Below are 12,794 nucleotides of genomic sequence, written 5' to 3' on the forward strand. Positions count from 1 at the left end.
TCGGTTTCCTTAAAATTCGTCACTGTCGGTTTTTAAAACTATAAAACCGAGCCGAGCCGAACGGAACCAAACTGAACCGGCCAACAGACATTTTAATAAATAAAAATAAAAATTATAACTTTTACGGTCATTTTATATATAAACAGCTACAGCTAATTAAATTTCACCAAACACTTATGGACTTGGTCTATCAGCTACCATCCAACAATTAACATCTATCAGCAACAGCTAACAGCCACCGGCTACAAGAAACAGCTGAGTTAAACATGCCCATATCATGTGATCGGACGTCCCGAATCAACACTGGCGATAAACATTCCATCAGAGAGAGCATTTTGTCTTCTTTTTTTTCTGCTCTATTTTCACTCTGTTCTCCGTCTCCCATTTCTCTCCTCCAAACCCTAACTCGTTCATACGCAATAATTTCTTTATCCCTCGTTTCAATCGGCCATCGATTTTGTTAGGGTTCGTTTCTTCTTCTTATTATGATCGCATAACAACCCATTATTCCTCCAATTTTGTTATTTAGGTTTTAGTTTTTCACATGGCAGACGCTTCTAATGATCGCATCACTATTAATCTCGGTCGTGCTGGTCAGGTATTTTAGCTATTGTGCCTTTTTTTAGTTGTTTTCTTTTCTGTTTGGTTGCCGAGAAAATTTAATTTAAGGAAGAATTGTCTTATTGAAACATGATTATTAGATAGAACTGTTTTTTTTTTTTTTTATGATCAAATTGAATTGAGTTTGTAAGTGTAACCAACTCACAGGTGGTGAAGAGAGCTGCAACGGGTATTGGATATAGTGATTCTATTATGCAAATGCAAGGTGCTGGGAGTAAACGTTCTGTCAGAGATAGATTGGGTTCTAATTTCGACGGCTACTCGTCCCATGCCGGAAACCAACTTAACAACAAAAGGTCTGTATGAAGCTCATCAGCTTTAAGGTTATGATTTGACTTATGTAAAATTACTTCATGTTTTATATTTGTATGCATATGCCTGATGGATTGAAGACCTTGTCAATGTTTACATAGTACTTGGAGAAAACAAGGTTCTCACGTCACCACCTGGAATAGTGTTTCTTTTATTAACTAACTTTTGAATCTTTTACTTTCTAATGCGTTGTGCAGCTTTGTAGATATGAAGAGGTTCAAATCATGTTGGGTAATAGTAAAACCAAACTGAAACACAATGTGAATGAAGGAATCACATTGTTTTCCTTGTAGTTAGTGCATATGCTGCATTGCATGATTTTGTTTCATTAGAGCAGTTGTGCTTAGGGAGTGCTTACTCAATGATATCACCAGCAGAGAATTTGATGGTTATCTTTTATCTCCTTTCAGGCAAAGAGGAGATAGTTGGCTGACAAGCTCTAATGGTTTTGAAGGTAGTAATCTTGCTGTCCACCAGCTATTTGATATGTCTCTCTCTCTCTCTCTCTCTCTCTCTCTTCATATAATCTCGGTGAAACTGACATACATTTTTTTATTGTGAAAGATATTTGCATTGGTAAAGATGACCTTAGATTGAAACTCATGCGAAAGACTACATCTAGGACAGCTCCAAGCAATTATGAACAGAAAACAATGGACCTACGTGAAAGGTTGTCTAGGACAGTGCAGCCTGCAGGCCCTCCACTTAGGACAGTTAATACACGGCAGAATATGCTTGCTCCTGCCCCGAAGGAGTCTAGTATTTTGGGTCAAATTCCTTCTACAAGAAGAGCAGATAATTTGCCACAGATGGATGTGTCGAGAAATTCTTATTCCCCTTGGACTTTGGATCATATTAGAAGGAGATCCCCGGATAGAATTTTAGGTAGCTCTAGAGGTTTATCCCCTTCTAGAAATGCAGAAGACATACAAAGAAGGCCATTAACCAGGACGTTTGATGATGCAAGGACAGTTTCATACATTTCCAAGGATAATGCATTCGATAGTAGAAGGCCTGTGAGTAGTGCCAGAGCTTTCATGTCAAAACCCATGTTGCCTACAGTAGCCACAAAACCTGCACCTCCTCCTGTTATGAGTCAACGTCCTCCTGCAAGTGGCATTATTCAGAAAAGCTCCTATATGGTACAAGCTTTTTGACCTTTTTCTTTCACACATACACATGATCCACGTGCTCATACTCAAATGTGTTCTATATTTCTTTGTTTATTTATTTATTATGACCAGTGGTTTCTTACATTTAGCTTACTGGTAAAGTACTTTTGAAAGTAGCTCCTTTAATGATTAGATATATCTTCTTAAATTTTTAGTAAAAACACATGGAATTTTGTCCCATATTCTGGATCAATTTTATGGTACACATGTTTTCTGAATCTTGCTCTTAAAATAATTAAGTTGTATGCTATAGATTTTATATTTTACATAAGGAGGAGATTAGTACCTGTTAAAATTGTTTTTGGGGTCTGAGATGTGCTAGAGACAACTTTGGGAAGTGAAAGAGAGGGTATAGACCAACAGATGGTTTTTGTTCCAGTGGAAAGGATATGAATGGGTTACCTGATCCAGTTGACCTCAGTATTTATGAACTATGCACCTAGGGTAAATTATTTGGGGACTTCTAATTAAATGACATGGATGGCATTGGCTGCATCCAGTAGGTTTTTAGTTTTTTGAGAATTGAGTTTTTAGTCACTAAATCTCATGCATTGCGTTTTTTTTTCTATTGATTGGGAAATGAGAAAACATAATTCAATAGCTATGGACTTTTTAATATCAACTCACTGAAAACAGAAACAGGTTGTGCTGTCCAGCATATTTATTTTCTCCTAAATGTGCTTATAGTCATGGGAGCTAGATATACCTTAGTAAGAACAATTTTGGTACTTAAGTAGCTTCATTTTTTGTAACTTGAGCATCTGAAAGTGAAAAGTTATCTAAGGGAATAATGCGTAAAATGGGTTAGTGTTGATATCTGTATCTTGTGTGTTGATTAGAGAGGAATGCATTTTACCTACCTTTTCTAAGAAGTTAGGTTGGAAAGAGGGAGTCTTATAGCTGACAGATGAAACAGGTGGTAATGAAGAGCTCTAGAGTTTGGTCCTGGTTATGCTTTTATAACTTGGAAAAAATGACAGAGCTTACACAGTAGATAGTAAGTTGCTTTGTAGTCGGTTGGGTGTAACGGGTTCCTAATTTGCTTACCGATGACCTGAACTCAAGAAATCCTGCAAATAAATGCCACATATTGGCTTGATATTCTTGGTTAGATGGGTTATCAATATCTTTGAGCTTCCTACTTTTTACTGCTATACTATGGGAAGTTTTTTGTGTCCAGATAGTTTTACTTTTTGCAATTTAATCTTTCTTTGTTTTATGGAAACTAATTGTTCCTCTGGGAAGAAATCTGTATTATTGATAATATATGTGTTTGGCATTGTGATGTGATGGAATAATTCAAAATTACTTTTTTTAAGATTTAGGTCAATTTTTGTCTTTAAGTTTCTTACCAAGATTTCTTCTCTATCTCTGAAAGCAGAAAGCTACTCGTATAATTCACATGGTTTCTCCTCTTTCTGTATGTCGGCACATGCTTAATCTCTTTTTTGTTCTTCTCAGACATTAGTTCAGTATGGTATTTGCTTAGTAGCTCATAGCATCAAGAATCCTCTTTTTGCTGCTATATTAAGTGCTTGCACATCATCACTTTCATTGTTTTTCGAGAGTTATTACTCTTGATGGCTTGGTAAACTGACTCAGTCTTTAGCATCCTATATATCAGTTTTTTTCTTGAAAATATATACCAATTCATGGTAATTGATGAGCTATTATGTCTGATGGCTTGGTAAACTGTTTCAGTCGTTACCATCTTTCTTTTTATTTATTTGTGTGTCTATTATTCAAACACAATATTCTTACTTCTATGTTCAATTTCCATGTAGGTTGAGGAACAACAAACTGTTGAAGGCTTGTTGCATTCTTTGGGATTGGGGAAATATGCCATTCTTTTTAAGGCAGAGGAAGTATGTTAAGTATATTTTTGCTCTAAAAAAATGGCTTCGCATTTTTATTTTTATTTTGCCTTGAATTTTCTTTCGGATGTCGCCTACAGGATCATTTGGTTGAAGGTGAAATTTATGTGCAAGTTGGACTGAGGTTTTGTCCATGCATTGCCTTGTTGATGTTTTTTATTCACAAGGCATGGCCATAGCCATCACTACTATTTACATGAATTTGAGGAATCACAGATTTTCAAAACGTCAATATGTTATTAAATTTGTAATAATTTGCAATTCAGATTTAGGTGTGTTTGTGATGCTGAATTATAGATAGTATAGTAGTTGATATGCTTAAGTTGCTTGGAAGGAGGAAAAAGAACTAAAGAATGACCAACATGTTGTTTCACTTCTATGCCTGTCACCTGTAATTGGTTTTATTAAATTGTAATTGGTAATTTGTACATCAAACCTAAATAAAAAAAGTTGTGCATCAAGGATTTGGACTGTTTGAGCCATTGTGGCAAATGGTTCTGTTGATCTTGATTCAGCTTCTCTGACATGTGAGATGATTGTCTAAATGATATATTTCATAGGTGGATATGGCTGCATTGAAGCAGATGGGTGAAGGCGATCTCAAAGAATTGGGAATACCTATGGTAATTTCCTCCCCCTGGATTGCATTTTTCTTTCCTCATATAGTGCATTCTAATCCTTAATATTATGCTGCTCAAATATTTCATATTTAATGATTTTTATACTTTGAACATCATATATAACAAAAATAGTACTTTTCGAAGTATGCATGGTTTTGAATCCCTTAATTTGCATTTACTTCAATGCTTTGAAAATTGGCGAAAATACAATATTAGCTGAACTATCGTTCTTATATTTATCATCTTTTGAACATGTATGATGACCCAAGTGAAGACAGTGAAATGAGGGATTACTGATTGTGTCCGTGTGCTACCGTTTTTCATCTTCAGACACCTATAGAGTGTTTTGTTCCATAAAAGCAAAAGAAAATTTAGCAAATTAAATTTTGATTGTCCTTTATTTTATTTTCCCTTGTTAATGCAATAGCAGTTCAGTTTGTGGTTCACAATCTGTGGATAAATCGTAGTCAAAAGACGATAATTCTTCTTGAATTTGTTAATTAGCGATTTCTGTTGCTATTACGTCTGAAACGCTTATAAATTAATGAAGTGTTTGTAAATTGCAGGGACCCAGAAAAAAGATTCTTCTTGCTCTCATACCTCGTTCCAAAAGACAATCTTGACATGTGTACTTGAAGTTTGCTGGGATTATAATTTGACTCAAGTTCTATGATGGATGGATCATACAGTATCTTTGGACGGACCAACTTCCATACATTTCTTCCGAATGAAGAATTTCGCATTCCATGATTGAGAATTACTTTTTTCCGAAGTGCGGTGGCAACGGTTAAATTCTTTTGCATCCAACAGTTAGCTCTATGGCGTTAATATTTTGATAGTGCGGCTAATTTTTGACATGTAGAATGTTGACTAATGCTAGTAGCTTACTTGTCCTGTATTTTTTCTCTATGATTATGTGTATTAAAGATATTTTCAGAGAATTCACTCATGTTGGCATGTAGCTTCTGTAAAGAGTTATTATCTCTTGTACTGTCCAAATGCGTTTCGTACATGCGCTTGATTTTTAGTAATTATTGCTGCCTTCATTCTATATTACCTGTCGTTTTAGGAGATAATTCACAAATTAAGAAACCAATTAATATGCCTTTAATATAGATGTTATTGACTAATTTAGCCATATTAAAGAGATTTATCCTTTCAAGTATACAATGCTTGCATTTCCTAATTTGAGTAATATTCAACTTGTTATCTATGAAGCATTGTAAACAAACGTTTTATATTCCGTGTTGGTGGGACTTTGAATAAAAAAGGAAAATTTCAAATTGAAAAAGAAAATCAAATTTTAATTTCCCTCTCAGAAGCAGGTTATTAAAGAAAGCAACTTAATCTAATATGTTCTATAACCAAATCAAAATGCCAACAAATGAAGAAGATGAACCTTGGCCTAACATTTCTGATTTAAATTTAGATTTTTCAAATGATTTAGATATTCATGATCCGAATATCGAATTACAACGACAAAATTTACAAGAGCAGTTGAATAATCGCATCCCAAACCTCAACGACGATATTAACGATTTTACTTTTGATCTCAACGTTCTTCAAGGATCTCCAACGAGTGATGGTACGTTTGTATTTTCATTAATGCACATATTTCATTATGACAACATATTTCACTACGGCAACAAATATTCTTTAATGGCAACATATTTTTGTTAGAAATTTGTTTAAATTGAATTTCTGATTCGCCGACATATTCAAGTCAAAATTGAGCACAGTCTTCTGTTTTCCGTCACTTTTTTTTTGCAATTTCTTCTCTACTCTTATGCTCCTCTCCGTTCATGCTTCTTCTTTGAAATTTTAGAACTAAAAAGAAATTGATGGTATAAAGCCCTTTTACCCATATGAAGAATGAGAAAGATCTGTGTAATTTAATGATTTTGATAAAAATGAGAAAAACTTATTAAAAAGAGTGTAATCAGATTTTGAAAACATTATTAATTAAAGGTAGGAGATAAGGGTAGATATGGAATATGAAACTTAAAAATGTATTGGAATTGCAAAACATCAGGTATTTGAGAATAATATTAACTCTTTAAAACGTCATGTAATTTTGAATGGAGGGAGTATCATTTAAGCATTGATTAAAAGGTCACATGCTTTCTGAATTGTGTGTCAAGATCGATTAATTCATATTTTTTGGTCAATTAAGGTAAATATTTTTTATTTTATACTTTCAAATTATATGTATTGAATGTGTTCAGGTCTTAATTGACTAAAAATAGAGATTAGTGGAAGTATTATGGTTAATTGTGAGTTAATTGATTTTAACGTACAAATTTAAGATGGCAAAGATCTAAAATCAATTCATATTTAGGTATTGTTTGGTTCAATTTTAGTGTGAAATCGATATTATTTTTAAATGAATTCAATTTGAAATTTATTTTAGAAATGAATTCTTAAATTTGATATCACGAATCTTAAATAAAGACTTTATTTCAAATGAAATCAAATGAATTGAATTGTGTTTGGTGTAGATTCAAGATTAAAATTTCAAGTTTTAAAATTTGATTTTATCAAAAATATTCTTATTATATATTATATTATGTATATTTTTCTTAAATTTCACATAATTAAGAAAAATAAAAAAACCAAAATCGGCTAGTTAGGTTATTTTTGATTTTCAAAATTCAAAATCAAACCGAACCAAAATCGAGCAGGCTGTGAAAAATTCAAAACCAAACCAAAATCAAATCGATCGTAAAAAGTTTGAAATCAATCTGAGCCAAAAGAATTTTTATTTTATTTTGGCTAATTCGGTTAAAAAATATAAAAACAAAGATTGTTTTATTAAAAAACTAATATTGTCAGGTTTGGTTAATTTCAATTTTCAAAATTCAAAACCGGAAATAAAAAAAATTGAAAACTGGAATCGAACTGATCGTAAAAAAAAAAAAAAAAACCAAATTGAAAATTGACTTATTTATGAAATTCCTGCCGGTTTGGTTAAAAACGATAAAACAAAAAAATTTGGTCGGTACGATTAATTCCGGATCTCAAAATTCAAAATCAAAAAAATAAAAAAATAATGAAAACCAAAACGAAGGTGAATGAAAAAAATTTATAACCAAATTGTTTTTTGAAATTTTAGTTGTTTCGGTTAAAAATTAAACAAAATCATATATCTGGCTATTCAGCTGGTTCAATATCACGACCCAAATTTTTGGACCGAGTAGGGAGTGAGAGTGGTAGCTCTAAAACATGTAGCGAGCCTAAATCGTTAAAACTTTTTTTTCCTTTTTCTTGCGTTGAATAAACAATTTTACTTGAAACATGTGACCCTTCTATATTAAATATCAGAATTTAAAAGTGAACAACATTCTTTATTGGTTAATCCCATTAAAATACCAATGGAGAAGATAGATGGTCTTCTCCATTCATAGGGAAGACATTCTAAGATTTTTTTTCTCCATTAATGGAGCAGACAGATCTGAGGTCTTCGCCATTAACGGAGAATACGAGTTTTCTAGCGACCCGCCGACCGGAGTGGGGGAGGACAGTGGTGGGCGGTGGTCGGTGATGGTAGGACTAAGTTTTGGGATTTCGTATAAATATAAAGTTTTGAATATAATTATGGTTTAATTTAATTTTAACTATTTTATTAAGAATGAATTTTAATTTAATTCAGTTAGTTAATTATTTTTTAATTATTTTTAAATATATGAATTTTATATTAATTTAATTTAAAAGTTGGATTTGAATTTGGTTTTTTTGTCATGTAGTTTGGTCATAAATTTTTTGTTTGAGTTTGGTTTGGTCATCATGGGTTTGATTGAATGAGTGGGCGATGCCACATCAGAAATTTGCTGACTTGACAGTGATGTGGATGTTAAGTTGGCAAAAATCTGGTTCGATTCAGAAAATGGTTATAGAAGGTACCGAATATTGCTAAAATTGGCTAATTCTGACAATTTTAAAAGTTTTGGCTATAACTTACAAAACCCGCAAGCGTTTGATATTTTAATAGGATTGACTTTTCTTTATTACAAATAAAATCAATCTAGGCTATTGCAGACGTTTAGAACTAAAACATTTGTAAGCTTCCTTCAAACCAATTTTGCTTCCCGTAAAAAATGAAGGAACAACGGAGTCAGTTAAAACTGAATGAGTTCACGTTATTATAAATAAATATTATGTAAAGTGGAAAACGTTTAAAATATAAAATGTAAAGCAAAAAGACTTTGAAAACATTTTAAAATCTTTCATGTATGAACCCACTATAACCATGTTTTTACTTTTTCCATGACTTATGACAATGATTCATCTGAGGCAGCGGTAGTTAAGCGAACTGATGCACCTCTTTGTCGATAGTAAATCCAACCGACAAACATCATACTTGGTATCGATAGCAAAACCAACCAATACGATCTCTCGTGGTTGGGCATCGATAGAAAATCCAACCGATGCAATCTATTCGCATGGACATCGATAACACATCCAACCGATGTAATTTAATCGCATGGGCATCAGTGACATAGCTAACCGATGCAATCTAATCGCACGGGCATCGATAACATAGCCAACCGATGTCATGACTATCGATAGCACAACCAACCGATGCAATCTTGTCACAATCCAAAATCAAGGGCCACGACCGGCGTTAGGGAACGGGAGTGGTTGCTCTGGAATCCGTAGTAAATCGGAAAACCACTAAATTTTTTTTGCGAAAACAATTCATTTCCATATTAATATCATTTTCAGAAAACCTATTTTAAGATCATATGCATTACTATCATTTTCTAAAAATCAATATGTAAACTTTGGAAACTAGAGTCTTACAAAGCGATATCACATATCCAGCGCTGCCCTGTTTCAATTATACAAACTATCGCAAGTCTTGATTAGATTACTTTGAATATTTAACCATATACAGTTCAAAGCACAATAACATAATCCTAATAAAACTGGTCTCATCTGTTTTTGAAAAATCGTCAATATAGCGTTTGAAAACTATGCAACTGACACCTGTTTAAAGTACCAACAACAAGGCACAAAATACCAACCAACCATAAAAGACAAACTTACATAGTTATAAGGTCGTGATACTAAATACACAATTAACATACTAGCTGGTTTCCAAATATATAAAGCTAGTGGCTGACTATTAGTCAGAAACGAGGTCTACCAAAATCATATAAACAAACAGCGGACAAACACAAAACCATCCATAAATCATTGTATTGGCCTTGACATACTAAAAAAATGTAACTACTGCAACTCTATAAAGAGTTAGAACTGAACATGCTAAAATGAACGACTTCCAGATCAAGAAATGGAAGTCTAAATAGGTCCAAATACTAAGCACCTGAAAAGTCAACGGGTCAGACATAGCTGAGTGAGTTTACACGTTACTAACAGTATTATATAAAATAACATCGCATTTAAAACAAAACATATAATTGAACATAATATATATCAAGTATTAGATTCGATCAAAACCTTAAACTTATACATAATCTAAACTAGGTACTTTCCTATTAATCATGAGCGATGCTAGTTTCTTAGTACTTATGGTATGGTCCCGAGATAATTGGATCAAATTCAACCAATACCATGTGGTACGGTCTCGAGATATTTCGACCGAGTTAAACCACTACCACTACTTAAATCTAATTTGTGAGTCCCGAGTTCAAACTAGATACATGTCCCGAGATAGTTCAACCGAGTTCAACCTCGTATTTAACAACCTAAGATATTTAATATTCAAAGTAAGTTGCAACAAACCCTAACGAATTACCCGGACACTGGTGATCACACAGCCTATTGACGCTCAATAGGTAGCTCGTTTCCCCGGATCACATACTAGTTTTCATACTTTATATCATTCATAAAGAATAAGCATTCCGATAAAATAATAAACATTATAAATAATCTTATACTATGCGATGTACTTGTAATTATACTATTCATAATAGTAAAATAACTTTTATTAATAACACACAAAAGTAAGTTGTAAACGCACTCTGACCGCAATCCAAAAACACGTAAAAATTGAGGTATGTCGCTTAGTTGCTCGAATGCTCCGAATCTTCGGTCAAGTTGCTTGTCGGATCTATAAATAAGAATGTAGAGTTATAATATATTTATAGATAATTTAATTCACATAACAGCCTCACAATCTATATTCAAGTATTCAAACTTGAATTTGATACTAAGCCCTTTCTTTTGCACTTTCCTTCTTAAAACACACTTAAACATCTAACATTTTCATACAAAATCACTTATGCTTAATTATGTTAAGTTCTTAAGATTTTAATGATTCACTTCAATCAACGAACTTTACACTTAATCACCTTCAATTTATCTTTTAACAATTTATTCAAATAAACAATTTTAAGATCCATATTCAAGTATTTAAACTTGAATTCAAACTATACCTTTCTTTTAAACTTGTTCTTTTTTATGCCAAATACTTAAACTCTTAACATATTTCATGCCTTAAATCAAAAACCTTTAGCATTTTAATGGTTTTCTTCAAACCAAAACCTATTTAATTCCTTCATAGCAAACCAACCTCTAATTACCTGCTTAATTCACAGGCGTTCTAAATCCAAAAAGAAATCAATTATGTCAAGAAAACCGACCCTCGGGGCTGCCTTCTCCGGCTTGCACACCGGCCGGTGCAGGTCTGCTACATGAGCAGACCCGTAGTCTGCTCACAAAGAAGACGAGCTTGCTTGTTTGGCAAGCCATACCTTGCTCGACGAGCCAGATTCTGTTTGTTAGAATAGATTACTACTCTAACGAGCAGCGCCTGTTGCTCTCAAGAGCAAGCCGAGATCAGGCCATTCCTTGGCCTGATCTTGGCTCCCTCCGCCCACCAATTTTGGCTAACACCCAACCTCAAATCTAGCTCAAAGACAACACCTCAATTCCCATAAAAATCCATCTCCAAATTCATGAAAAAATCACTTAAAAGCTAAATAAAAACCATCAAATAAATTAAATCTTAAAATCCATAAACCCTATTGGCAAAAATTCAATCTTTATTTTAATTAAATTTAATAATTAATCCGACTTATTTGAAATTCCATCTTTCCTCGGAATTTTCAAAGTTTTCTATATCTACAACTCCGATTGGAAAAAATAAATTAATCAGTCCATTTTATTAATTTTTAGAAATACGGGGTATTACAAATCTAATCGTATAGCCATCGATAACACAACCAACCAATATAATCTAATCGGATGGGTCCAGTAGTACAGCCAATCGATCCATCCTCTTCGCTCGCATGAGACCGATAACACATCTAACTAATCCATTCTATTCGCTTTGCATGTGATCGATGATACAACCAAACTATCTATCTCACTTGTCATGAGTTTCGATAGCATTTACAACCAGATACTTATCATATCAATCGAGTACGCACATATCCTACATCTCATGCACTTTACCGTAAACCTTGATCCAATCTAACCCATGCATCTCATAACATATAAATCAATTATTACATGTTTAAATACACTTGCACCTATTTCAAACTATAAACATGTATTCATATAGTACTGCAAACATGTATTGTTATATGATTACATGTTTTGTTTAAGAACAGATCAACAACGGATCTTAAAAGACCGTCCCTAAATGTAATATCCCGTACTTTTAAGAGTACCAAGTAAGATGTCACGAGGAATAAGTGGGAGAATTGAATCAAAGACATCGGGATTAAGTTCAAATAATAAGAATTTAGACCGAATCGAGTCTATTAAGAAGTATCGTAAAATCATAATTCAAGTACAAACTATTATTCGATAAATTGAAATTTAGCGGGACTAAGGAAAAATCAATAAGTTAAAATAAATTAAGTGGTAAGTCCCGAGCTAATAAATTTTACGATAAAGTTCGTAAAATAAATTTATGGAGCTAAGATTAAATTTTATAAAATTTGACGAAAGTATTTATGAAGCAGAATTTTAATAATCGGAAGGGAATTAAATAAAATATAGGACTCGGATAAATAAATAATGTGGTGAAGTCCGTTATTTATTATAAAGAAGTTATCGTCAAAGTTTCGTAATTTTCAGAGATCGTTTTAATTTTGGACACGACGATAATTAAGAATTTGAGTTAAAGTACAAATTAGTCATTTTAAGCTAAGTGGACTTTTAGCCAATTAAGTAACTTTTTAAAGAAGGAGTTATATATAATTTCATTTCATCTGCATCAAAAG

At 32.9% G+C, this 12,794-nt stretch overlaps 1 protein-coding gene across 1 annotated transcript; it reads left to right on the forward strand.

The window, feature by feature from the left end:
• The first annotated feature begins 286 nt into the window (after nt 1-286).
• Nucleotides 287-5,630, forward strand: LOC126687730 (uncharacterized). The gene is made up of 7 exons (XM_050382287.2): nt 287-598; nt 769-917; nt 1,344-1,387; nt 1,498-2,075; nt 3,890-3,970; nt 4,540-4,602; nt 5,166-5,630. The coding sequence occupies exons 1-7, from the start codon at nt 545-547 to the stop codon at nt 5,220-5,222; spliced, it is 1,026 nt and encodes a 341-aa protein (XP_050238244.1). The 5' UTR covers nt 287-544; the 3' UTR covers nt 5,223-5,630.
• The last annotated feature ends 7,164 nt before the right edge of the window (nt 5,631-12,794 follow it).

This window comes from Mercurialis annua, linkage group LG6 (genome assembly GCF_937616625.2).
Source record: "Mercurialis annua linkage group LG6, ddMerAnnu1.2, whole genome shotgun sequence".
NCBI lineage: Eukaryota > Viridiplantae > Streptophyta > Magnoliopsida > Malpighiales > Euphorbiaceae > Mercurialis > Mercurialis annua.

What these genes read in the sequence shown, in the direction of transcription:
- LOC126687730 (XM_050382287.2), top strand. Translation starts at nt 545, where the DNA reads ATGGCAGACGCTTCTAATGATCGCATCACTATTAATCTCGGTCGTGCT. An exon ending in ATCTCGGTCGTGCTGGTCAG is followed by an intron (nt 599 to 768) that starts GTATTTTAGCTA and finishes ACCAACTCACAG; the next exon opens with GTGGTGAAGAGAGCTGCAAC. An exon ending in AAGAATTGGGAATACCTATG is followed by an intron (nt 4,603 to 5,165) that starts GTAATTTCCTCC and finishes TGTAAATTGCAG; the next exon opens with GGACCCAGAAAAAAGATTCT.